This window comes from Ornithorhynchus anatinus, chromosome 1, assembly GCF_004115215.2.
Source record: "Ornithorhynchus anatinus isolate Pmale09 chromosome 1, mOrnAna1.pri.v4, whole genome shotgun sequence".
NCBI lineage: Eukaryota > Metazoa > Chordata > Mammalia > Monotremata > Ornithorhynchidae > Ornithorhynchus > Ornithorhynchus anatinus.
This window is the reverse complement of record NC_041728.1, coordinates 123,498,742-123,524,930: the sequence shown is the minus strand read 5'-3', so window position 1 is coordinate 123,524,930 and position 26,189 is coordinate 123,498,742. Positions and strand designations below refer to the sequence as shown.

The 26,189-nt window shown below is 41.3% G+C and overlaps 1 protein-coding gene and 1 non-coding gene across 6 annotated transcripts in view; one reads left to right on the top strand and one right to left on the bottom strand.

Annotated features, from left to right (window-relative positions):
* ANKMY1 (ankyrin repeat and MYND domain containing 1) overlaps window positions 1-26,189 on the top strand; it is a 154,273-nt gene that overhangs the window by 54,044 nt on the left and 74,040 nt on the right. For all 5 annotated transcript variants that reach the window (XM_029079303.2, XM_029079417.2, XM_029079172.2 and 2 more), the window contains 4 exons: window positions 478-649; window positions 2,312-2,452; window positions 11,503-11,643; window positions 24,220-24,327. In XM_029079303.2, coding sequence (XP_028935136.1) covers window positions 478-649; window positions 2,312-2,452; window positions 11,503-11,643; window positions 24,220-24,327 — 562 coding nt within the window. The remainder of the gene's footprint in view (window positions 1-477; window positions 650-2,311; window positions 2,453-11,502; window positions 11,644-24,219; window positions 24,328-26,189) is intronic.
* LOC114816179 lies at window positions 25,793-25,928 on the bottom strand. Its single transcript, XR_003763950.1, has one exon. It is a non-coding gene; the product is annotated as a small nucleolar RNA SNORA7 (small nucleolar RNA).

The window sequence follows — 26,189 nt, the reverse complement described above, 5'->3', positions numbered from 1 at the left end:
TGGTAGACACATTCCCTGCCCACAATGAGTTTACAGTCTAGAGGATGAGGTTAAGTGCAGTCTCTTCCAACAAAGTAGGTTACAGTGACAAAGACTATTAAATGAAAAGTTCAAAGGTACATAGAGGTCCTATTCTTTCATGAATAAGGATAACATCTTGGGCCAGAAGCGAGGTATAGTACCAAAGTGAGGATGTGGGGTGTAGGGGGTAGTTTGATAATCTAAATAACATGAATTCATCAGACAGGTATACAAAGCCTCTGCAGTAGCCATAAATATGCCCTGGCAATTTGTAGAAAACAAAACCAAATATTAAAATAACAAACAAATGCAGGTCCTCAGATGCCAATATGGAGATGCTAATATTGATTTTGTGCTATAATTTTGTGATCCTTCTTGAGCCATCAGTTTCTCAAGCTTGGCCCCTTGAAGGTTATCAATTGCTACTGACAGATAGATCTGTTGTATCATTTGCAGGCACAGAAACAGATGGACAACCATCAACTTGCTCCTGCGTCGAGGTGCAGATCCCAATTTGTGCCACGTTCCCATGCAGGCTCTCTTCCTTGCAATTAAAGCTGCAGATGTAGAAGCAGTTAAACTCCTTCTAAAATATGGTGCAAGGACTGACATAAGATTCCCATCGAAGGTAATCCTGTCATTTGATGTAGTTATAAACAACAGCAGTATAATACCCAGGAGATATTCATGATGTAATATTAATGTTAATGCAAACAGTTCAATATTTCTAAGGTTAAGGAGAGCCTTGTGCAAAAAAACCATTTAAAGAAAAAAACTTATGGAAAGGTTTCATCTGTCTGTTTGGATAAACAGTCTGTCTTGGTTTGAGTATAAAGGACCCAATTGTTTTTCAAACTTTTCTTATGAATTTATCTATAAATGATTCATTTGCACTTTAAAAGCTGTAGCTGACCTTCTGAGTGTAAAATATAACTTACATCACTTTATCTCTTTCCTTCCAAGACAGCAGGACTTCAATAATGATACACTATTTATTTATTCATTCATTTATTTATTTATTTATTTATTTATTTATTTATTTATTTATTTATTTATATTAATGTCAGTATCCCCCTCTAGATCGTAAGCTTGTTGTGGGCAGGGAATGTGTCTGCTTATTGTTATATTGTACTCTCCCAAGCACTTAGTACAGTGGTTTTCACACAAGAAGCACTCAGTAAATGCGATGAATGAATAAATGAAAGAATGAATGAACAATGGGAAACTGATAAATGTGGCCCTAAGATCCATTACCTTTGTATTAAACTCTCATTTAATAATAATAATAATACTAATGTAGGTATTTGTTAAGCGCTTACTATGTGCAGAGCACTGTTCTAAGCACTGGGGTAGACACAGGGGAATCAGGTTGTCCTACATGGGGCTCACAGTCTTAGTCCCCATTTTACAGATGAGGTAACTGAGGCACAGAGAAGTTAAGTGACTTGCCCAGCGTCACATAGTTGACAAGTGGCAGAGCTGGGATTTGAACTCATGACCTCTAACTCCAAAGCCCATGCTCTTTCCACTGAGCCATGCTGCATTTAAGTACAAAGCATTCCTTTTGCTGTTTTTACTTTTCCCCATAAATTCCTTCCCCCATTCCATTCAAAGAGGGCCTAGAGATACAAACATCCATGAACATGGGGACTTTAAAGTTTTGTGGGTTGTTTTTTTTTTGATTATTCCCAACGGAGGGAAGGAAAATCATAAAATGACTGCTTCCTGGTGGCACAACCTGAAGCACACTTGTACGTTTAGGGGAGAAACTCCAGGTTTTGGCCCCTAGGAAGTCTCTGAAAGTCAAGGCAAACAAAAATGTTTTCCCTGCTAGTGAAATGAACCAATAACACATTTCTAGTCACAGGTCTACAGTGGATCAATGATATTGTAAGCTGATTTGTGAAGAGTATTAATATTCTTGCTGTCAGTAAAGAAAAATGGTTTCAATTGTGTTGTCTCACGATGATTGTCCATCTTACAGACATAAGATATCACTTGCTTCAGGAGTTCAGCAATCTTGTACTGGGAAATGTGACCTTTGTGTGTGAAAGGGTATGAGAAATATATCATTGAGGATGCTATGACTGGTCATTATCTGCATTAAGATTTATGCCACTAGAATCTACAGTACATTAACTGTAAATGTTATACGTAGTAGGTCTGCCAAGTTGGGAATGACATTGTTTTCCTAAAGGATAAAATGCACCCCCATCACCCCCTTGCTCTGTTGTGGAAAAGCCGATCATGGGTTTATTTTTAATTATTTTAAAATTGTTTTCTTTTTTAGATGAAAGGACTAACTCCTCTTCATATTGCCGTAGCCCTTCCAGGAGAGGAGGGAGTCAAAATAACAGAACTATTACTTCATGCAATTACCAATCCTGATACCAGAGCAGAGGACCAAGATGATATTTATGGACCCGACGTGGTACGTTTAACTTGAAACTTAATGAAGAAGGAAGTGTGCAGTGCATCAGATATGTTCAATTAAAATTGGTCTACTATAAGTTAATTCAATATAGGTCATAATTGCATTAGCTGAAACAATTACAGAAAGTTGAGAGCATACTACAACCCATAATAGGTCAGGTCCAAACTCATTCCATCCCAGTGCTCTTTTCGTGATACCTGGGGAAGCAGTGTTTTGTCTGCATTCTTTGGTAGTCCTCTCATGGTTTCCTGTATTAATCCATTATGGAACTCTTGCCTGTACATTGGTTTGAACTTTTTCAACTTCTAACATCCCTAAGAGCCTATTTATGAGTTTTAGTTGATAAATTTATCCAAGCTTTCTTTAAATCTATTCATATTTTCAAGATTTTTAACATCCTGTGGCAACTAATTCCATCTGTTGGGTGAAAAATGTGTTTCTTTTCTTTGATTTCAAATCTACTCTCTTCAACAGGGCCTCCTTCTGGGAAACCTCTAGACTATAAGTTCACTGTGGGCAGGGACCATGTTTACCACCTCTGTTATATTATACTCTTCCAATTGCTTTGTACAGTGTTCTGCATATAATAAGTGCTCAATAAATACCATTGATTGATTGATCAGGGTGAATTGGATTTAATTTGCAGTAATCTACATTCATCCTGCCAACATTCTTTATATCTTCGTAGGCTACAGAATTATCTAGGTTGAGATGGTAGAAGGTCATATAAAGCTGACTTTATACTGCCCAGCTGTCTATCTCCCCAGAATAACATATATTTATATGTAACATAACATAATCTAGAAGCAGTGTGGCCTAAAATAAATAATAATAACAATGCAGTATTTGTTAAGGACCTACTATGTGTCAGTCACTATTCTAAGTGCTGGGGTTGATATAAGATAATTGGGTTGGACACAGTCCCTGTCCCTCATAGGGCTCACATTCTTAATCCCCATTTTACAGATGAGGTAACTGAGGCAGAAAGAAATGAAATGACTTGCCCATGATTGCACAGCAGACAAGTGACAGAGAAGGGACTAGAACCCAGATCCTGACTCCCAAACTCATGCTCTATCCACTAGTCCATACGGATTCTCTCTAAAGCACTAGTCTGATAGTCCAAGAAACTGAGTTCTAATCCCAGGTCAGACACTTACCTACTGTTTGATCTTGGTGAAGTCCCTTAACTACTCTGTGCCTCAGTTCCCTCATCTGCCAAAATGGGAATTCAATTCATGTTATTCCTGTTCTGAGCTCCATATTCATCCATTCATTTATTAAATCATATTTATAAAGTGCTTACAGTGTGTAGACCATTGCACTAAGTTGTTGGGAGAGTACAATGCAACAATAAATGGATACCTCCCCTGCCCATTACGAGCTTACGGTCTAGAGGAGGGGAGGCAGACATTAATATAAATAAATAAATTACAGATATGTACATAGGTACTGTGGGGCTGGGAGGGGGAAAGAACAAAGGGAGCAAGCCAGGGTGACACAGAATGGAGTGGGAGAAGAAGCAAGGGGTGTCTGAGTCAGGTAAGGCCTCCTGGAGGAGTTGTGCCATCAATAAGACTTTGAAGCAGGGGAGAGTAATCATCTAATTTGAGGAGGGAGGGCATTCCAGCCCAGAGGCAGGATGTGGGTGAGGGGTTGGTGGCAAGACAGGTGAGATTGAGGCACAGTGAGAAGGTTAGTGTTAGAGGAGCAAAGGTTGGGGGCTGGATTGTAGTAGAAGAGTAGTGAGGTGAGGTAGGAGGGGACAAGGTGATGGAGAGCTTTAAAGACAATGGTGAGGAGTTTTTGTTTGATATGGAGGTGGATGGGCAACCACTGGAGTTTTTTGAGGAGGGTGGGTGACATGTCCTGAACGTTTTTGTAGAAAAATGACTGGGGCAGCAGACTGGGAAGCAGCAGGAGGCTGGGAGGCCAGCAAGGAGGCTGATTAGGCGGGATAGGATGAGTGATTGCATTAACATGGTAGCAGTTTGGGTGGGGAAGGAAGGGCAGATTTTAGCGATGTAGTGAAGTGGGGAATGATAAGACTTAGTGATGAATTGAATATGTGAGTTGGATGAGCGAGATGAATCAAGGTTACGGGCTTATGAGACAGGAAGGATGGTGGTGCTATCTTTGGTGTTGGGAAAGTCATGGGGAGGACAGGCTTTGGGTGGGAAGATAAGGAGTTCTGTTTTGGTTGTGTTAAACTTGAGTTAATGGGAGGACATCCAAGTAGAGATGTCTTGAAGGCAAGAGGAAATGTGAGACTGCAGAGAAGATGGAGAGAGATCATAACCAGAAATATAGATTTGGGAATCATCCACATAGAGGAAATGCAAGACTGCAGAGATGAAGAAAGACCAGGACTGGAGATGTAGATTTGGGTATCATCTGCATAAAGGTGGGAGTTGAAGCCAGGGGAATGAATGAGTTTTCCAAGGGACTGGGTGTAGATGGAGAATAGAAGGGGACCCAGAACTGAAACTTGAGGGACTCCCACAGTTAGAGGGCAAGAGGCAGATGAGGAGCAGCGTGGCTCAGTGGAAAGAGCCCGGGCTTTGGAGTCAGAGGTCATGAGTTCAAATCCCGGCTCTGCCACTTGCCAGCTGTGTGACTGTGGGCAAGTCGCTTCACTTCTCTGTGCCTCAGTTACCTCATCTGTAAAATGGGGATGAAGACTGTGAGCTCCACGTGGGACAACCTGATTCCCCTGTGTCTACCCCAGCGCTTAGAACAGTGCTCTGCACATAGTAAGCGCTTAACAAATACCATCATTATTATGAGGAACCCACGAGGGAGAATGAGAATGAATGGCCAGAGAGATAAGGAGAACCAGGAGAAGATAGAGTCAGTGAAGCGAAGGTTGGATAATGTTTCCAGGAGAAGGTGGTCATCCACAGTATTGAAGACAACTGAGAGGCGAGGAGGATTAGGATGGAGTAGAGGCCACTGGGACTTGATGATCGTGTATCTATCCCAGCTCTTAGTACAGTTCTTGACGTTTATCAAAACCCACAATTTTCACTTTTATTATTATTTTTGTTGTTATTATTATTGTTAATATTATTATTATTAGTACATTGCTCTGCCCACAGTAAGTTGTCAATAAATGCCATTTATTGATATATATGCAATGAATAGATCATGACAACCAGTCGATGGTATTTACTGAATGTTTACTGTGTTTAGAGCATTCATTCATTCATTCAACCATATTTATTGAGCACTTACTTTGTGCAGAACACTGCATTAAGCACTTGGAATAGTACTATACAATAGAGTTAGTCAGTACGATCCCTGCCCAAAAGGAGTTTACAGTCTCCAGGGGAAGGTGGTCATTAAAATAAATTTCAGAAAGGAGAAGTGGCAGATCATAAGGCTATTATATAAGAAATGAAATGACTTGACGAAGGTCACCCACAGGTAAGAGGCAGAACCTAGGTCCCTTGAATCTCAAGCCTGTGCTCTTTCCATTAAGACTCATTGCTTCCTCCAACGGATAAACTGTTGCCTCTTTGGGGAGAGTATCTCATTGAGGACAGAAAGCTTGTCTTCTGTCTATCTGTAGTCTTTCAAACACTTAGAATAGGGTCTTGCACAGACTCGGCAACCAGTATGCCAACCTACTCACTTGTACCTTGATCTCATCTACCTCGCCACCGACCCCTTGCTTACATCCTGCCTTTGGCCTGGAACATGCTCCCATCTCATACCAGACAGACTATGACTCTCCCCACCTTCAAAGTCTTATTGAAAGCACATCTCCTCATAGAGACCTTCCTCAACTAAGCCCTCATTCCCTCTTCTCCCACTCTTTTCTGCATCTCCCTTGCATTTTGATTTGCACCCTTTATTCACCCTACCCCCAGCCTCACAAAACCTATGCACATAGCCATAATTTATTCATATTCATATCTGTCTCCCCCTTCTATACTGCATGCTCTTTGTGGGTAGGGAACATGTCTATCAACTCTGTTATATTGTACTCTTCCAAACACTTAGTACAGTGCTTTGCACACAAAAAGTGCTCAATAACTATTCATTCAATCCTACATAAGTGCTGTGGGGCTGGGAGGGGGGAAGAACAAAGGGAGCCAGTCAGGGTGATGCAGAAGGGAGTGGGGGAAGAAGAAATGGGTGGTTAGTTAAGGAAGGCTTCTTGGAGGAGACAAGGCTTTTAAGGAGGGGAGAGTATTTGGCTTAGGGGCTTATGAGACAGGAAGGATGGTGGTGCTGTCTGTAGTCTTAAGAAAGTCAGGGGGAGGATGGGATTTGGGTGGGAGGATGAGGAGTTCTGTTTTGGACATGTTAAGCTTGAGTTGACGGGAGGACATTCAAGTAGAGATGTCTTGAAAGCAGAAGGAAATGAGAGACTTCAGAGAGGGAGAGAAATTAAGGTTGGAGAAGCAGATTTGGGTATCATTCACATAGATGTGGTAGTCGAAACCATGGGAGTGGATGAGTTCTCCAAGAGAATGGGGGTATATGGAGAATAGTAATAATAATAATTATTATAATTATTATGGTATTTTCTAAGCACTTACTATGTACCAAGTACTGTTCTAAGCCTTGGGATAGATACAACATAATCAGGTTGGACAAATCCCTGTCCCATAGGGGGCTCAAAGTCTCAATCCCCATTTTCAGCTGTGGTAATTGAGGCACAGAGAAGTTAAATGATTTGCCCAAGGTCACACTGCAGAAACAGAACGGGACCTAGAACTGAACCTTGAGGGATCTCCTGCAGTTAGGGGATAGGAGGCAGAAGAGGAACCCATGAAGGAGACTGAGTATGAATGGCCAGAGAGATAAGAGGAGAACTAGGAGAGGACAGTGTCAATGAAGTCGAGGTTGGATAATGTTTCTAGGAGAAGGGGGTGGTCAACAGTGTCAAAGGCAGCTGAGAGGTTGAGGAGGATTAAGATGGAGTAGAGGCCATTGGATTTGGCAAGAAGGAGATCATGGGTGATCTGTGAGAGGGCAGTTTCTGTGGCATGAAGAGTTCAGAAGTCAGATTGGAAGGGGTCAAAGAGAGAATTGGAGGAGAAAAATAATAATAATAATAATGTTGGTATTTGTTAAGCGCTTACTATGTGCAGAGCACTGTTCTAAGTGCTGGGGTAGATACAGGGTAATCAGGTTGTCCCACATGAGGCTCACAGTCTTAATCCCCATTTTACAGATGAGGTAACTGAGGCACAGAGAAGTTAAGTGACTTGCCCACAGTCACACAACTGACAAGTGGCAGAGCAGGGATTTGAACCCATGACCTCTGACTCCCAAGCCCAGGCTCTTTCCACTGAGCCACGCTGCTGTGCTACTTCTCGCCGAAATGCTTAGTACAGCATTGGGCCATTAGTAGGTGCTCAGTAAATCAGTGCTTAGAAGAGAAGATGATTGATTGATTGATATAAACATAAGTGCTGTGGGGCTGAGGATTGGGTGACTATCACATGATTAAGGGGGGCAGATCCGAATGCATAGGTAACACAGACGGGGGATGGAGAAGGTAAATGAGGGCTTACCCAGAGAAGGCCTCTTGGAGAAGTTATGATTTCAGGAGGGTTTAGCAGATGCATAGTCCTGCTTTCCAGATTGCCCCAGGAATAAATTCCCTCCTCTATTTCACTGAATGAAGACCTACATTAATTATTTATAATGAGCTATAACTAGAGTTCTTTTTCCTGGTATTTGTTAAGTGCTTCCTATGGGCCAGACATTATACTAGGTGCTGAAGTAGATACAAGCTAATCAGATTGGTCACAGTCTGTGTCGCATATGGGGCTCATAGTCTTAATCCCCATTTTTCAGATGATATAACTGAGGCACAGAGAAGTGAAGTGACTTTCCCAACATTACACAGCAGACAACTGGTGGAGCCGGTATTAGAGACCAGGTCCTCTGAAGCCCATGTCCATGCTTTACATTAGTCCATGCTACCTCTGAGGAATTACTGGGTGTAATTTTATTCTTACAGTCCAAGTACTCATTTTCAAATCTTTAATTCTTAGTAGGTTTCAGTTTCCAATGCAAGCCTTAAAATTTTTATTCTAATAGAGTTCTCACACTGTGTTGACGATCAAAGCCTAACTCTTGACCCCCTATTGGCTTCATGTTAAGACTGAATAGGGGAAGAGAGTTGGACAGGAAGGTCAATAAGGTTAATGTTGTCTATGTCTTCTCTTATACAGTTGAGTCATTTCTGACCTATAGCAACACCATGAACACATCTCTCCCAGAGTGCCCTGCCTCCATCTGCAATCATTCTGGTAGTGGATCCATATAGTTTTCTTGTTAAAAATATGGAAGTGGTTTACCAGGGCCTCCTTCCACACAGTAAGCTTGAGTCTCTCTCCTCGACTCTCTCCCAAGCTGCTGCTGCCCAGCACATGGGAGTTTTGAGTTGTAGCATATTGCCTACCATCTGCTAGCTACTGCCCAAGCAAGGAATGGAATGGGTATGCCTCTGCTTGATTCCCCCTCCTGTAGCTGAGACTGGTAGAATATTGGAAACTCTCCAGCTGTGATACTGAGAGGGTCAATGTTGTCTATAGATTCCCTTTAAAGCTCATTATCAGTGGGATAAAATGATTTAAAAAAGGAATGATTCATGCTGGGGAGGAGTCATTAGTCCATCTTCTCTCTGCACATACCCCTAAGACAGCGTCTCACATAAAGGAAGGATACAGGATAAAAAACCCAAGTTTTCTATCTAGAAAGTCCTGGTATCAATTATTCATTATGTGCCTGTGGGAGAGGGTGGGGAAATATCCTGCAGGGTGACATTCTCCAGACTTAGTCTTATCCTAAGATTATTTTTTTTTGGATTGCCTTAGCATTTCACCTTCAAAAGCACCTTGGGATATTTTTACATACTCAGTCTCAACAGCAGTTGAAATTTTCAAAGTTGAAACTTTTCATGCAAATAGTACTTACCAATGAAGAACGTGCTGAACAGTTTTGGAATGTAAAGCAGTTGACTCCTTTATTCCCTAGAGAAGCAGTGTGATTTTAGTGGATAAAGCATGGGTGTAGGAGTCAGAAGGACCTGGGTTCTAATTCCGGCTCTGCCACATCTTTGCTGGGTGACCTTGGACAAGTCACTTAAATTCTCTGGGTCTCAGTTACCTCATCTGTAAAATGGGGATTAAGAGTGTGAGTACCACGTTGGGGAGAGATTGACCGACCTGATTAGCTTGTATCTACATCAGAGTTTAGGACAGTGTTTGGCAAACAGTAATGCTTAACCAGTACTATAATTATTATTGTTATTATTAATAAAAATTATATTTGAACATGTGTGGAAATTCAGATTTTTTAAACCTTAGTAGTGATAGTAGAAGTAGTTGTTGTTATTTTACTGTTTGAGTGCCCATTGAATAAAATGTACTGTTCTAAGCACTTGGTAAGCACAAAACGAAAGCTACATCCTCAGGCAGCCATATATTTGAGGTTGGCCCTCTTCAATCCCCTTTTTAACTCCTGAATGAGTATATATATACACATGAGTATATATCTATGATTCTATTTATCCATTTTGATGGTATTGATGCCTGTATACTTGTTTTGTTTTGTTGTCTGTCTCCCCCTTTTAGACTGTGAGCCCGTTGTTGGGTAGGGATTGTCTCTATCTGTTGCCCAACTGTATGCTATACACACAGTAAGCACTCAATCAATACGTTTGAATGAATGAGTAGAGTTTTGGTCTAAATTACTTGGATAATTGGCTCATTTCCTTTACCTATTTACTTAAAACCACAATGGTCACAGACTTCATTCCCCTCTCTCGTATTATGATACTACTTCTACTAATAATAACCATTATTATAGCAATAACAATACTCCCAACCCCCATTAGGAAAAGTTGCAGCAGTATTGAGTATTAACCTAGCTCAGCCAAGGCTTTCCACATTAAATATCCTGAAGCTATACTTGTAACAAGGCCATTTGGAAGGTATATACAGAAAGCCTGTTTTCTTGTTTTGATGTCTGTCTCTTCCCTTCTAGACTGTGAGCCTGTTGTGGTCAGGGATTGTCTCTATTGCTGAACTGTACTTTCTAAGCACTTTAGTACGGTGCTCTGCACACAGTAAGTGCTCAATAAATATGATTGAATGAATGAGTACCATGGCTGACCACTTTTGGATTAGATACAGAAAACAAGATTTAAGATTTATAAAGATATGTTATGTGATTATAGTTGATCAGGTTATCACATAGTCTGACTAAGCTAAATACATATGAAGGAAAATCTGGTGAAGATTTGTGTGTAATAATAATAATAATGATGATGGTATTTGTTAAGCATTTACTACGTGCTAGGCGCTGGGGTAGGTACAAGGTAATCAGGTTGTCCCACATGGGGCTCTCAACGTTAATCCCCATTTTACACATGAAGTAACTGAGGCACAGAGAAGTGAAGTGACTTGTCCAAACTCACACAGGGGACAAGTGGTGGAGCCAGGATTACAACCCACAACCTCTGACTCCCAAGCTCCTGCTCTTTCCACTAAACCATGCTGCTTCTCTTTTGTATGTGTGTGTGTGAGAGAGAAAGAGTGAAAGAGAGGGAGAGAAAGATAGTCAGAGAGAGAAAGAAGGGGGAAGAGAAAGTGATAAAGCTTGACAGTGAAAGAGAAAGGGACAGATTATTACTCTCCCCCATATCAAAACCTTATTGAAGGCACATCTCCTCCAAGAAGCCTTCCCTGACTAAGCCCTCCTCTCTTCTCCCACTCCCTCTGCAACGCTCTTACTTGCTCTTTCATTCATTCTTCCTCCCATCCCCACAGTACTATGTACATTTCTGTAATTTATTTATTTAATCCATTTATTTATTTATATTAATGTCTGTCTCCCCCTCTAGACTTCGAGCTCGTTGTGGGTAGGAATGTGTCTGTTTGTTACACTGAACTCTCCCAAGTGCTTAATGCAGGTCTTTGTGCACAGTAAGGGCCCAATAAATACAATTGAATAAATGAATGAATGAAATCTGAACATAACCATGGATGTGCATTGAATTAATTTTTCCATTTTTCCAATAGTTTGAGTTTTCTCCTTCAAGCATGAAACTGAATAATGAACTAGGTCCACCCAGTGGATATTACACAAAGTCTGATATTATCCCAGAAGAAGGAGGGAGGACCCCTTTACATGTTGTCTGTGAGAGGGAAGATAACTACAAGGTAAGAGCAAAACCTAATAGCTGTGCGCTTAAATGTCATATGATTTTGGATGAAATCAACTTTCCACTGCAACTCGCGAGAGAATGTTCTGTTTTTATGAAGGGTTGGCCTCTTCTGTAAAAGCTAATTTTTCAGAAAAATGGAACTATTCTTTTTTATGCTGTAATGAAATAAGGGTCAAAAAGGCAGAGAAGGGGAAATTTAGACCAAAAAGAGTGCAAAAGCCCATTTATATTATGCTACCAGAAGTGGAGGGTGGCCTACAATGTCAAAGGCAACTGAGAGGTCAAGGAGGATTAGGATGGAGTAGAGGCTGATGGAAATGGCAAGAAGGAGATCACTGGTGACCTTTGATGACAGTTTCTGTGAAAGGAAGGGGGCTGAAACAAAATTGGAGTGTTAAGGAGATAATTGGAGGAGAGGGAGAACAAGCATCTAGGGTAGGAAACTCTCTCAAAGAATTTGAAGAGGAATGGTAGGAGTGAGATGAGGCAATGGCTGAAGAAAGCCATGGGGTCAAGGGAGAGTTTTTTAGGATAGGGGAGACATGAGCATGTTGGAAAGCAGTTGGTAAGAAGCCACTGGAGAGTTGAATAGTTGAAGATGGTGGTCAAGGAAGGAAGAAGGGAGGAAGTAAGTGTTTTGATGAAGCGTGAAGGGATTCAATCATTCAGTTGTATTTACTAAGCTCTTACTGTGTGCAGAGAACTGTACTAAGATCTTGAGACAATACAATGCAACAATAAACAGTATCATTCACTGCCCCCAATGAGCTCAAAGTCTAGGGTGGGGGAGACAGACTTCAGTACAAATAAATAAGTTCTGTGGGGCTGGAAGAAGAGGAAAGGGCAAAGTGGGCAAGTCAGGGTGATGCAGAAGGGCGTGGGAGATGAGGAAAAAATGAGGCTTAGTCTGGGAAGGCCTCTCAGAAGAGATATGCCTTCAATAAGGCTTTGAAGTGGGGGAGACTAATTGTCAGATTTGAGGAGAGAGGATGTCCCGGGCCAGAGGTCAGATGTGGGTGAGGGGTCGGTGACAAGACAGGCGACACTGAGGCACAGTGAGAAGGTTAGCAGAAGGTTTGCACTAGAGGAGTGAAGTATGTGGGCTGGGTTGTAGAAGGAGAGAAGCAAGGTGAGGTAGGAAGGGGCAAGGTGATAAAGTGCTTTAAAGCCAGTGGTGGAGTTTTTGTTTGACACAGAGGTGGATAGGCAACCAACAGTGGAGATTTTTGAGGAGGGGGGTGATGTGTCCTGAATGTTTTTGTAGAAAGATGATCTAGGCAGTGGAGTGAAGTATGGACTCGTGTGGGGAAAGACAGGAGATTGGGAGCTGTATCAGCAAGGAGGCTGATACAGTAATCTAGAAATGAGTGATTGTATTAATGTGATTGTATTAAGGGATAGGGTCGGAGGTTTGAGTGGAAGGAGTCGATTTTGAGGGAGGCAGGAGATCTCTTGATACAATGCTGGGAAAGATGCAGGAATTGAAGAAGGGGCAGGAGGAGGGAAAGACTGGAGAGGTGTGGGAGAGGAGATTTTAGGGAGAATTTGCCTGATGATTTCAATTTTATCAATAAAATATGTGACCAGATCATTTGGGGGGCAGTAAATCTAAGGCTAGTGGCCTCGGAGAGTTCAAAAATTGAGCAGGTATACATAAACTAATCAGGCTAAAAATGGACATTGAAAGATTATTTTGCACATTGCTTTCCTAGCCTCTGACTGCCTACTTTTTTTCTTAGAACTTTCTTAAAGGTAAGAAAATTCTACCCAAAGAATCCAACTTTACTTTTTCTAAGAAATACTTGATTATTCTAACTTGCAAGATGATAACAACAGTAGTAGTGATGACAATACTTATTATTATTGAGCATGGCCTAATGGATAGATCACAGGCCTGGGAGGCAGAAGGACCTGGGTTCTAATCCCCACTCTTCCACTTGTAGGCTGTGTGACCTTGGACAAGTCACTTCACTTCTTTTTACTTCAGTTATCTCAACAGAAAGTATAGATTAAGATTGTGATCCCTCATTTGGGACAGGGACTATGTCCAACCTTATTAGCTTGTATGTTTCCCAGCTCTTAGAACAGTCTTTGGCACATAGTAAATGCTTAACAAATACCATCATTATTACTGGGGAAGCAGTGTGGCTTAGTGAATAGAGCATGGGTCTGGGGATCAGAAGACACTGAGTTCTAATAGTGGCTGCCCTACACGTCTGCTAAGTAACCTTGAGCAAGTCACTTCACTTCTCTGGGCCTCAGTTACCTCCTCTGTCAAATGGGTATTAAAAGTGTGAGCCCCATGTGGGACAGGGACTGTGTCCAACCTAATTTGCCCATATCCACCCCAGCGCTTAATATGGTGCCTGGCATATAGTAAGAACTGAACAAATAACACAATTATTATTATTATTATTATGTGCTTACGGCCTATCAAACACTGTAATATGTACGTGGCTAGATACCAAGTATTCAGATAAGATACAGTCCCTGTCTCACAAATGGCTAACAGTCTAAGAGGGAAAACAACTACTGAATCTTCATTTTGCCGATGAGGAAACTGAAGCACAGAGAAGTGAAATGACTCGACCAAGTTCACACAACAAGCAAAAGACAGAGCCAGAATTACTAACCCAGGTCTTCTTACTCCTATGCCTGAGGTATTAAAGTGCTTACTATGTGTCAGTTACTGTACTAAGTGCTGGGTTGGATACAAGCAAATTGGGTTGGACACAGTGCCTGTCCCAAGTGGGGCTCATAGTCTCAATCCCCATTCTACAAATGAGGAAACTGAGGACCAGATAAGTGAAATGACTTGCCCAAGGTCACACAGCAGATAAGTGGCAGAACTGGGAGGAGAAACCATAACCTTCTGACTCCTAGGCCTGACCTCTATCCTCTCTACTACACTGCTTCTCAAATTACCACTGTCCTCTCCATCCTAGAAGCTGCAAACTTGGCGTCATCTTGGACTCCTCTGTCTCATCTCCCACATTCAGTCTATTCTGCATGTTCTAATTCTTCAGTAGTTCCCACATTTGCCCTTTCTTCTCTGTGCCTGTGACCTCCACTCATATTTCTCAACCAGACTATAGAATCAGTCTCCTTATTCATTAAATTGCATTTACTGAGCACTTATTGTGGGCAGAGCACTGTACTAAGTACTTGGAAAGTACAATTTAGCAACAGAGACCATCCTTGCCCACAATGGGCTCACGGTCTAGAAGCGGGGAGACAGACATCAAAATAAGAAAACAGGCATCAATAGCATCATTATAAATAGAATTAGAGATATATACGAACATCAGAACAAGTAAAACAGACATTAATATAAGTAAATAGAATTATAGATATGTACATATATATGCAAGTGCTGTGGGGTGGGGAGCAGGGGTAGAACAAATGCAGTGAGTCGGAGAGAAGTGAGTTGGGGGAAGAAGGGCTGAGAAAGGGGGGCTTAATCTGGGAAGGCCTCCTGGAGGAGGTGAAATAAGGCTTTGAAGGGGGGAAAGTTTGATTGGTGGATTTGAGGAGGAAGGGCATTTCAGGCCAGAGGTAGGATAATAATAATAATGGTATTGGTATTTGTTAAGCACTTACTTTGTGCCAAGAACTCTTGTGGGCCAAGGGTTGATTTACTGGTCTCTCTGCCTCCAGTTTCTTGCTTCAATCTAACACTGTCTTTCCCAGATCATTTTCCTAAAGACATCCAGAAGACATCACCCACTGCTCTAAAGCCTCTACTGGATGCCTGTTTCACTCTATATCAAATAGAAATTCCAGATTATTGGCTTCAACACTTTCCACCAAAAGCTCTCTTCCTCTTGCATATCTGGTCTCTACTCCTGCTAAAGTCAACTCAAATTATTCATTAATAATAATAGTGACATTTGTCACACACTTTTTAAGTGGTATTTAAGTGCTTACTATGCACTCTATTAAGCCCTGGAGTAGATACAAGCTAATCAGCTAGATGAGCTGTGTCCCACATGGGCTCACAGTCTTAATCCCCACTTTACAGATGAGGTAAATGAGACATGGTGAAGCAAAGTGCTTACCATGTGCAAAGCATTGTATTAAGTACTGGGGTGTAAAAAGATCATTAGATGGTATAGAGTCTCCAATTCACATGAAGCTCACAAAAGGGATGGAGAGAGAACTGGTACTGAATCCCCATATTTCAGATAAGGAAATTGAGGTACAAAGATGTTGTGACTTTTTCAAACTAATCTTACTGTAACTCCCTCTCTATACTCTCCTTTCTCTGACCAGTTGGTCATACCCTTTCCTCTGCCAGGAATTTTGTCAAATAACCAATCTTCTAGATCATGTCCTTCCCCAGTTTCAGTGTCCTCCTGAAAAAGTCTTTTCTCAACTATTTCCCACTTCCTCATGTCATGTCACTTCAACAACCAGCCATAACAGTTATGTCTATGTTTATTTCATTTATTTAGTCACCTCCATATCAAACAAAAACTCCACACTATTGGCTTCAAAGTTCTCCATCACCTTGCCCCCTCCTACTTCACCTCCTTCCTCGCCTTCTACAGCCCAGCCCCCCACTCCGCTCCTCTGCTGCTAACCTTCTCACTGTGCCTCAATCTCATCTGTCCCACTGTCAACCCTTGCCCATGTCCTAGGTCTGTCCTGGAATGCCCTCCCTCCTCAAATCCACCGAACAATCACTCCTCCCCCTGTTCAAAGCCCTACTGAAGGCTCACCTCCTTCAGGAGCCTTCCCAGATTAAGCTCTCCTTTTCCTCAGCTCCCTTCCCCCAAGACCTTGCCCCGACTTGCCCCCTTTGCTCTACCCTTGCTCTCTGCCCTACAGCATTTGTGTATCTATATATATATATCTACAATTCTGTTTACTTGTATTAATGCCTGTTTCACATGTTCTGATGTGTACATATATCTCTAATTCTATTTATTTATATTGCTGCTATTGATGCTTTTTTAATGTCTGTCTCCCCCCTTCTAGACTGTGAGCCCATTGTGGGCAGGAATTGTCTCTGCTGCTGATTTGTACTTTCCAAGCCCTTAGTACAGTGCTCTGCACACAGTAAGTGCTCAATAAATATTGAATGAATGAAATACATTCATTTATTTCTATCTTTTTTGCATCTGTTTTTCTTCTGAATATAGATAAAGTTGGGTCTGCCTTTATCCTTCAATACATTGTAAGTTCCTCGAAGGCAGGACTGGTGTCCTTTTTATTGTCATTGTGTTCTTTCAAGGATCATATATACTTATTTGCACATCGTAGGTGCTCAGTTAAATACAGGCAAATAAATGGCAACTCCTATGTGCATTTTAGTTAGCTCCTTATGGGTAGACAGTAGGTCTTGTGTGGTTGGTATATTTTCTGAAGAATTTAGTACAGCCCATTGTGCTCAATAAATACTATTACTACTATGCGAGAATGTGTGGCTGGGGAGATGACTGCTGCAACTGATATTCCCTTCTACATTAAATGCATTTGAAGATAGATCCTTTGTGTCTGTTTGACTGCCTATCTCTTGGCATTCGATCTTCCTGAAATCTTTCCTTACAAAAGCCACCCCTTGGTCAAATGCAACTCCTCAGGATGGTGTATCTGCTGTACACACTGCTGCTTCACATGTTTTTATGGTATCTGTTAAGCACTTACTATGTGCTAGGCACTGTAGAAGGTGCTGATGTGGATACAAGCTAATGAGATTGGGCACAGTTTCTGTTTCATATGGAGCTCACAGTTCTATCTCCGTTTTATGGATGAGGGAACTGAAGCTCAGAGAAGTTAAGCGACTTGCCCAGGTTCACTCAGTGGACTAGTGGCGGAGCTGGGATTAGAACTCAAATTCGGGCTCTAACCCCTAGACCATACTGCTTCTCCATTATTGGAAACTGTGCTCCACTATGCCTTTAAATGATTACATTTTTTTATGGTAATGGTTAAGATATCTGTAAATTATTTGTTTATATTAATGCCCTTCTCCCCCTCTAGATTGTAAACTCGTCATTGGCAGGGAACGTATCTTACAACTCTGTACTGTAGTCTCCCAAGTGCTTAGTGCGGTGTTCTGCTCACAGTAAGGGCTCAGTAAATATCATTTTATTGATTAGGCTCTTACATAGCCCCGGGGTAGATATAATAATCAGGTAGGACACAGTCCCTGTCTCATGTGGGGCTCAGTCTAAGTAAGTGGGAGTAGGATTTAATCCCCATTTTACAGATGATATAACTGAGGCACAGAGAAGTTAGGTGACTTGCTCGAGGTCACACACCAGTCCAGTGGTGGAAGCAGGATTAGAACTCAGGTCCTCTGACTCCCAGGCTCTAGGTGTTTCCACTAAGCTACACTTATTCCCTTCTTGCTTGTGTATCCCCCTTTCATGGTAGCTGTTGATATTACCTGCTGTGATTAGTTTCCCCTACAGGTTCCTCTCAAAAAAGCTATATTGCTGTGAATGCTTCCATACATGTTCGTGTACATAAACACTGTACTTTATTGAATGTTCTTATATGAATTTGATTTATTTTATACATCTGTATTCTGTGACTTTTGGTCCTTGGGCTTTATGTTAGTTGCTTAAGGAATCAGAACAGTGAATGCCTTCCCTCATTCACCAGATGATTACCTTTTCTTTAATTGCTTCTAACAATGTACCTTTTAATACATTTTAATCTGTGTGGCAGTTCAGAATGTGTTGCTCTCAGTGAAATATTTCCTTTTTAGGAGTTTCATGGTTTTCTGAGGTACAATTAATGCTTTTGCATGCAAATTTAATAAAGATATTATAAAAAAGCCAATAACCTAACTTTACTTCTCTTTTCACTCACAAGATCATACATAATTAAGAATTAGTAATTAGGTTTTTGTTTCCAGGAATTTCCATCTCCTTATCTTTTTCTTTTAGACCTATTGAATTTCCAGGAGTTACTATTTCTGTCTCATGCTGCTTCACATTAGAATGCTTCACCTGTCAATATTTAAGTAACCAATATAGATGGCTGTCCATCATGCTCAAAGAGGATGCTACTGATAGTGATATTCCCCTCTGGGTGCACATGTGAATAGAAAGGTCAGTGCAGGGACCACAGCGTTGACTGTGTGAGAAGCAGCATGGCTTAGTGGAAAGAGCAGGGGCTTGGGAATCAGAAGTTGTTGGTTCTAATTCTGACTGCCGCTTGTCAGCTGTGTGACTTTGGGCAAGTCACTTAACTTCTTTGTGCTGCAGTTACCTCATCTGTAAAATGGGGATTAAGACTGTGAGCCTCACATGGGACAACCTGATTACCTTGTGTCTACCCCAGTGATTAGAACAGTGTTTGGCATATAGAAAGTGCTTAACAACTACCATCACTATTATTATTATTATTACACAGAGAGAAGTGGAAGAGAGGAACTTGAGACAGCAAGTGTAAATAACTCACTAGAGGAGTTTAGAGAGGCAAAAGTGAAATTGGTACCAGAGACTGGAAAGAACAAATAGCACAATAAGAGGTGCTTTTGTTGACCCCCTATAATCTGGCTTCCATCCCCTTCACTCCACAGAAACTGCTCTCTCAAAGGTCATCAATGATCTCCTTCTTGTCAAATCCAATGGCCTCTACTCCATCCTAATCCTTCTTGACCCCTCAGCTGCCTTTGGTACTGTTGACCATCCTCTTCTCCTAGAAACTTTATCCAACCTCAGCTTTTCTGATGTTATCCACTCCTGGTTCTCCTCTTATATTTCTGACCATTCATTCTCAGTCTCCCTTCAATTGCTCCTCTCCTGCCTCCCATCCCCTTACTCTGTGTGTGTGTGTGTGTGTGTGTGTTGAGAGGGCGATCCCTCAAGGTTCAGTTCTGGGTCCCCTTCTCTTCTCCATCTACATCCACTCTCTTGGATAACTCATTCACTCCCATGGCTTAAACTACCACCTCTATGCAGATGACACCCAAATCTACACCTCCAGCCCTGATCTTTCTCTTTCTCCTCAGCCTTGCATTTCATCCTGCCTTCAAGACACCTCTATTTGTATGTCCTACTGTCATTTCCAGCATAACATAGTCAAAACAGAACTCCTTATCTTCCCATCCAAACCTCATCCTCTCCTTGATTTCCCAAGACTGTAGACAGTACTATCATATTTCCTGGCTCAGAAACCCATAAACTTGTCATTATCCTTGATTCATCCCTCTCATTCAACCTACACATTCAATCTATCACTAACTCCTGTCGGTTGAACCTTCACAATATTGCTAAAATTTGTCCTTTACTTCCCATCAAACTGTTTCAGGTACTGCTGAGGTGACTTCAGTTACACAGTGACATTTATTTAGCTCCTCCTGAGTAGTAGGCAATGGACTCCAGAAGTTTTCACTTCTTAACTTTCCCATGACTGTTGAGAATAGCAGCATCATCCTGTCTCTCAAGGTTGCAAGCCTGTCTTTCTTCTTGACTCTAGTCTCCCTTTCAACCCCCAAATTCAGTCATTCACCAAATCCTATTTATTTTTTCACAACATCATTAAAATCTTCCCCTTCTCCATCCAAATTGTCACTATATTGGTCGAATCACCAGTCATATCCCATCTTGACAACTGCATCAGCCTCCTTGCTAACCCCCCTGACTCCAGCCTCTCCCACCTCCAGTCCATAAATCATGCTACTCACTGGATCATTTCTTAAAAAAAACATTTTGTGCAGTTCTCCCCACACCTCAAAAAACTCCTGTGGTTGCTTATTCTTTCTGCTTCTTATCTACCCTCAGTCTTCTCATACTACACCCAGCTCACATACTTTGCTCCTCTCCAACCAACCTACTCACTTTGCCTTATTTTTGCCTGTTTCACTGACTAATCTTGATCATGTCCTTTTTTTCTGCCTCAAGAATTCTCTCACTTCCAAATCAGCAGACTACTGCTCTCCCAAGCTTTAAGAACCCTTCTGAAGCCCCATTTCCTCTTGATTCCTCTCTTTCCCCCATTCTACTTCCTTTCCACTTCCATGTCATCTAGGCACTTCTACTCATCTCCTTCTTCTCCTCCCCATAACACTTACATACATATCTTCCCCCAACCTGTGATTTATTCAACTGTCTCCCATACTTTAGAGAAAGATCTCCTACCATGCAAGAGAGAACAGTAAGAGAGGAAGAAAGGGAGAGGTTTTGGAAAAATTGGGAATGGATCAAATGGAGAAACAAATTCACCCAGAGCTAGTCTTCCTTTCTTGGTTTGGCAATTTGAAGAAACTTTTACCCATTCTTAGAGTCATATCAATAGTATTTATTGAGTGCTTACTGTGTGCAGAGTGTTGTACTAGTGTTTAGAAGAGTACAGCATAACAGAGTTGTTGACATGTTCCCTGTCCACTAGGAGCTTACCATTTAGAGGGGGAGACAGACATGAATAAAGTAGGGATAAGTACATAAGTGCTGTGAGGTTCTAAAGGGTGAAATCCAAGGGCAAAGGTGATGCAGAAATGATTGGGAGAAGAGGAAATGAGGGCTTAGTTGGGGATGGTCTCTTGAAAGTGATGTGCTTTCAACAAGGCTTTGAAGGTCAGGATAATGATCTTTCAGCAGATGTGAATAGGGAGAGAGTTCCAGGCCAGGGGCAAGATGTGGCGAGAGGTCAGTGGAGAGATAGATGAGATTGAGGTACAGTGAATAGGTTGGTATTAGAGGAGGGAAGTGTGTTGGCTGGGTTGCCGTAAGAAATCATTCAGTAGTATTTATTGAGTGCTTACTATGTGCAGAGCACTGTACTAAGGGCTTGGAATGTACAAATCGGTAACAGAGACAATCCCTGCCCTTTGATGGGCTTACAGTCTAATCAGAGAGGTAACGGTTAGGCATGGTGATTGCTTTAAAACTGGTGGTAAGGAATTTCTGTTTGATGAGGAGGTTGATGGGCAACCACTAGATGTTCTTGAGGAGTAGGGAAACATAGTTTGAATGGTTTTGTAGAAAAATGATCCAGGCAGCAGAGTGAAGTATGGCCTGAAGTGGGGAGAGATAGGAGACAGGATGGTCAACAAGGAAGATCAGAGTCATACTAAGGAAACAGACCATACATTAAATTTGAAACAGTGCAAAAGATAACCCCCAAACTATCTCTTGTCAATATACTGTTGTGTTTTTTTAAATTTAATCTCTGATATTCTTTGCCCTCACCTACCTCCCCCACCAGTCCTATTTTCTCAGTTATAAAGTGTAAATCTTCCTTTCAGCTATGCATAGTGGTACTGGTGGTTTAATCTTTCTGAAACTTTCATAATGAAGCTTCTCTCTTGTGACATTTTGTGTGATTCATTGTTATTTTTTTTAAGAGATTTAACTTGCCTTCCCTTTTAATACCCACCGTTTTTACTGTTTTGAACATCTTGGACTCAGCTATTTAGAAACAATTACAGGCTTGAATGCTTTACCAATTGCTTGCTGTGTGACCTTGGGCAAGTCACTTCACTTCTCTATGCTTCATTTCTCTTGTTTGTCCTCCTATTTAGAATGAACCCCAGTTGGGAGAGGGGCTGTGTCCAACTGAGGTTCATTCTAAATAGGAGGACAAACAGGAGAAGAGGGGCTGTGTCCAACCTGAGTGACTTGTATCTATCCAAGTACTTAAGACAGTATTTGACAGATAGTAAGCATTTAATAAGTACTATTTTTTTAAAAAAAGAGAGAGATAGTTTGTCATTGATTGTGTTTCTACCTGTGGCCTCTTCCTTCCTCACAGAGAAGATGTAAGGATGAATGGTAGAAAAGTGTTTTGTCATCACAGTTGAAAGGATCTCAATAAGTACTAATTTCCATCCGTTTATATGATAGTAATATTTTAATCTGAGCTAAAAAATAAGGATGAAGTGCATTTTTCTTTGTGAAAATATAAACACATAACATTTGTTACCTCAGAAAGTTCATTCATTCATTCAATAGTATTTATTGAGCACTTATATGCAGCGCACTGTCCTAAGCGCTTGGAATGTACAATTCAGCAATAGATAGAGACAATCCCTGCCCATCGATGGGCTTACAGTCTAATCAGAGGAGACAGATGGACAAAAACAAGACAACTTTATCGCAATAAATAGAATCAAGGGGATGTACACCTCATTAACAAAATAAATAGGGTAATAAAGGGGAGCAGAGGGCAAAGGGGAAGCTCAGTCTGGGAAGGCCTCTTGGAGGAGGTGAGCTCCTCCAAGTTATTGTAGGTGGAAAATATCAACAGGTTCAAGAAGATTATAATGGTCAGAAAAACCCAGAAGAAATGAAATACATTCCTGGTTTTTGTTGTTGTTACGAATTCCATAATAATAATAATAATAATGGTATTAAGCACTTACTATATGCAAAGCACTGTTCTAAGCACTGGGGGGGAATATAAGGTGGTCAGTTTGTCCCACATGGGGCTCACAGTCTTAATCCCCATTTTACAGATGAGGTAACTGAGGCACAGAGAAGTTAAATGACTTGCCCAAAGTCACACAGCTGACAAGTGGCAGAGCTGGGATTAAAACCCATGACCTCTGACTCCCAAGCCTGGGCTCTTTCCACTGAGCTGTGCTGCTTCTCAGGACAATCACTAGGAAAGGTGTCAGGAAGGACAATCATTCATTCATTCAATCGTATTTATTGAGCACTTACTGTGTGCAGAGCACTGTACTAAGCACTTGGAAAGTACAATTTGGCAACAGAGACAATCCCTACCCAACAACGGGTTCTACAGTGGAGCAGAGAAACAGTGTTGTCTAGTGGAAAGAGCACAAGCCTTGGAGGCAGGTTCTGCCACTTGCATGCTTTGTGACTTTGGGCAAATCACTTCACTTTTTCTGTGCCTCAAGTCCCTCATCTGCAAAGTGGGGATTAATGGAGATTTAATACCTATTATTCTTCCTACTTAGACTGTGAGCCCCACGTGGGACCTCCTGATCATGTATTCATTCAATCTTATTTATTGAGTGCTTACTGTGTGCAGGACACTCTATTAAGTGCTTGGGAGAGTACTATACAACAATAAAGACACATTCCCTGCCCTGAATCTTATAAATCTTAATATAAATAAATAAATATATTTACTTAAGTGCTGTGGGGCTGGGAGAGGGGAAGAACAAAGGGAGTAAGTCAGGGTGATGCAGAAGAGAGTGGGAGAAGAGGAAAGGGGGACTTAGCCAGGGAAAGCCTCTTGGAGGAGGTGTGCCTTCAATAAGGCTTTGAAGAAAGGGAGAGTAATTGCAAGATTTGAGGTGGGGGGCATTCCAGGCCAGAGGCAGGATGTGGGTGAGGAGTCAGTGGTGAGATAGGCAAGATTGAGGTACAGGGCAAAGGTTAGTATCAGAGGAGCAAACAATGCATACCACAATTTATTTTTTTATTTTACAATCCTCTAATCTCATTTGTTACCTCTGTCATTGGTTCTGTCATTGGTTCAGGGATAAACCAATATGACATATCTTATTATCTGCACATAGTAAGCGCTTAACAAATACCAACATTATTATTATTATCTTATGTTATATTTGATTCAATTTAATGACTTTTCCTCTAGATGGTGGGATTTTTGCTGTTGTCTAATTGTATGTTTCTGTCTCTTGCAGTATGCAAGAGATATTATCCGCCTCCTTTTAGCTCATAAAGCTAATCCTAATTCATTATGGAGTGGTCATTCTCCACTTTCCCTGTCAATTGCCAGTGGAAATGATTTGGTGAGTATTTTATAATTACATTTTTTAAATCTTTTAATTTCCCTCTTTGACATTTTAAGTATGGGATTGTGTCTTGGGTATTCATAAAAAGAATGGACTTGTTATTTGTTCCAACTCTGGGATTAATTTTTGTTTGTTTTATGTCAGTGGAAAACCATAGCACTGAATAAAAAAAATCAGCCTTAGGATTTAACTCCAGTTCTGGATCACCCTGTAGTCCCAGAAAGGCATGGGTTGAACAATGATATTGTGCTGGAGGTGAGCAGCTGTTTGTCAGATGCTGGTCCCACCCATCCCCGTTAACCCCCACTTTAAGGACTGTCATTAAGACCTTAGCTTTTCATTGTCTAGAATTGGAGCTATGTTGACATTTCAGTGTGTTTTTCTGTGTTCTGACAAAGCATATATATTAGTGTCTAATGACTTTCAAGTTACTCTTATGTTGGGTTTTTTTGAATCAAATTTCTGCCACATGACTTGAATTTTTCCCAGAATAACATTTTGAAGAAGTTTTTGTTGTTCAGGTTTTCATGGCCCTTTGAGTGGCCTTGGACATGGAAAGATCTAATAGAATGGAGAAATGGAAAACTTTTCAGTAAACCTACTTGTCCATGATCCTTCTCAACTGCCCTTTGCTCCAGGACTGTAATAATGGTGCCCCTCAAAATTAAATAATTGCAAGAATTGATTGCAAATGCATACAATATTCATTCATGCTCCATATTCAGGGATGTAGGGATGAAAAATGGACTGGGGATGTTCTAAGGGCACACATTGCCCCTCTGTGACCAGGTGGAATTTATGTCTGCTCTGTTGTTGTAGTACTTTTAGAGTAAAGATGGCAAGTGCCATTATACAAAATCCCTCTGCCCCATTTTACTTTTCTGTTCTCAGGGTATATTTTATGCCTTAAGTGGTAACAAGAGAAAAAGGACAAGCCAAAAATTAATTTTAAAACTGGACATTTTTAGGTGACATTACAAATAGAAAGAAAGCTAAATTATAAGAGGTGACTGGGGAGACATGGTTAAGGGTCAGGATGGCAAGTTTCATATGAGATTAATCAATGGTATTTATTGAGAGCTGAGTGCCTAGCACTATACTAGGAGCTGGGGAGAGAACAATGTGATAGAGTTGATAGACATGCCCCCTGTCTGAAAAGGTTCAACCCTTATAATTGTCAATATTTTATTAATTGGAGGTGAAACAAACAAACTAGATTTAGGTAGCAAGAAGGTAGTTGCTCCTATGTCTTTGAGTCATCTCCGACCCTCAGTGACACCACAGACACATCTCACCCAGAACGCCCAGCTCTCCATCTGCCATCGTTCTGGTAGTGCATCCATAGAGTTTTCTTGGTAAAAATATGGAAGTGGTTTACCATTGCCTCCTTCCACACAGTAAACCTGAGTCTACACTTCCGACTCTCTCCCATGCCGCTGCTGCCCAGTTCGGGTGAGTTTTGACTTGTAGCAGATTGCCTTCCACTCACTAGTCACTGCCCAAGCTAGGAATGGAATGGGTAGGCTCTGCTTGACTCTCCCTCCTGTAGCCGAGACTGGAAGAGGACTGCAAACTCTCCGGTGTGACCCTAAGAGGGTACGAAGGTAGTAAACAGGATAAATAATTTTTCTCCCTGTGTCCTTTCAGTGTACTGACCCAGAAAAAAGGGCTCATTTCCCAGGTCCTGGGTGGTGTAGTGCAGAGTGAGGGTTTTTAACCTTTTTCATCAATCAATCAATGGCATTTATTGAGCACTTACTATGTATAGAGCACTCTATTAAGCACTTGAGAGGGTACAATATAAGGATAAATATTTGGATTAGCATGGTAGCAGATTGGATGGAGAGGAAAGGATGGAT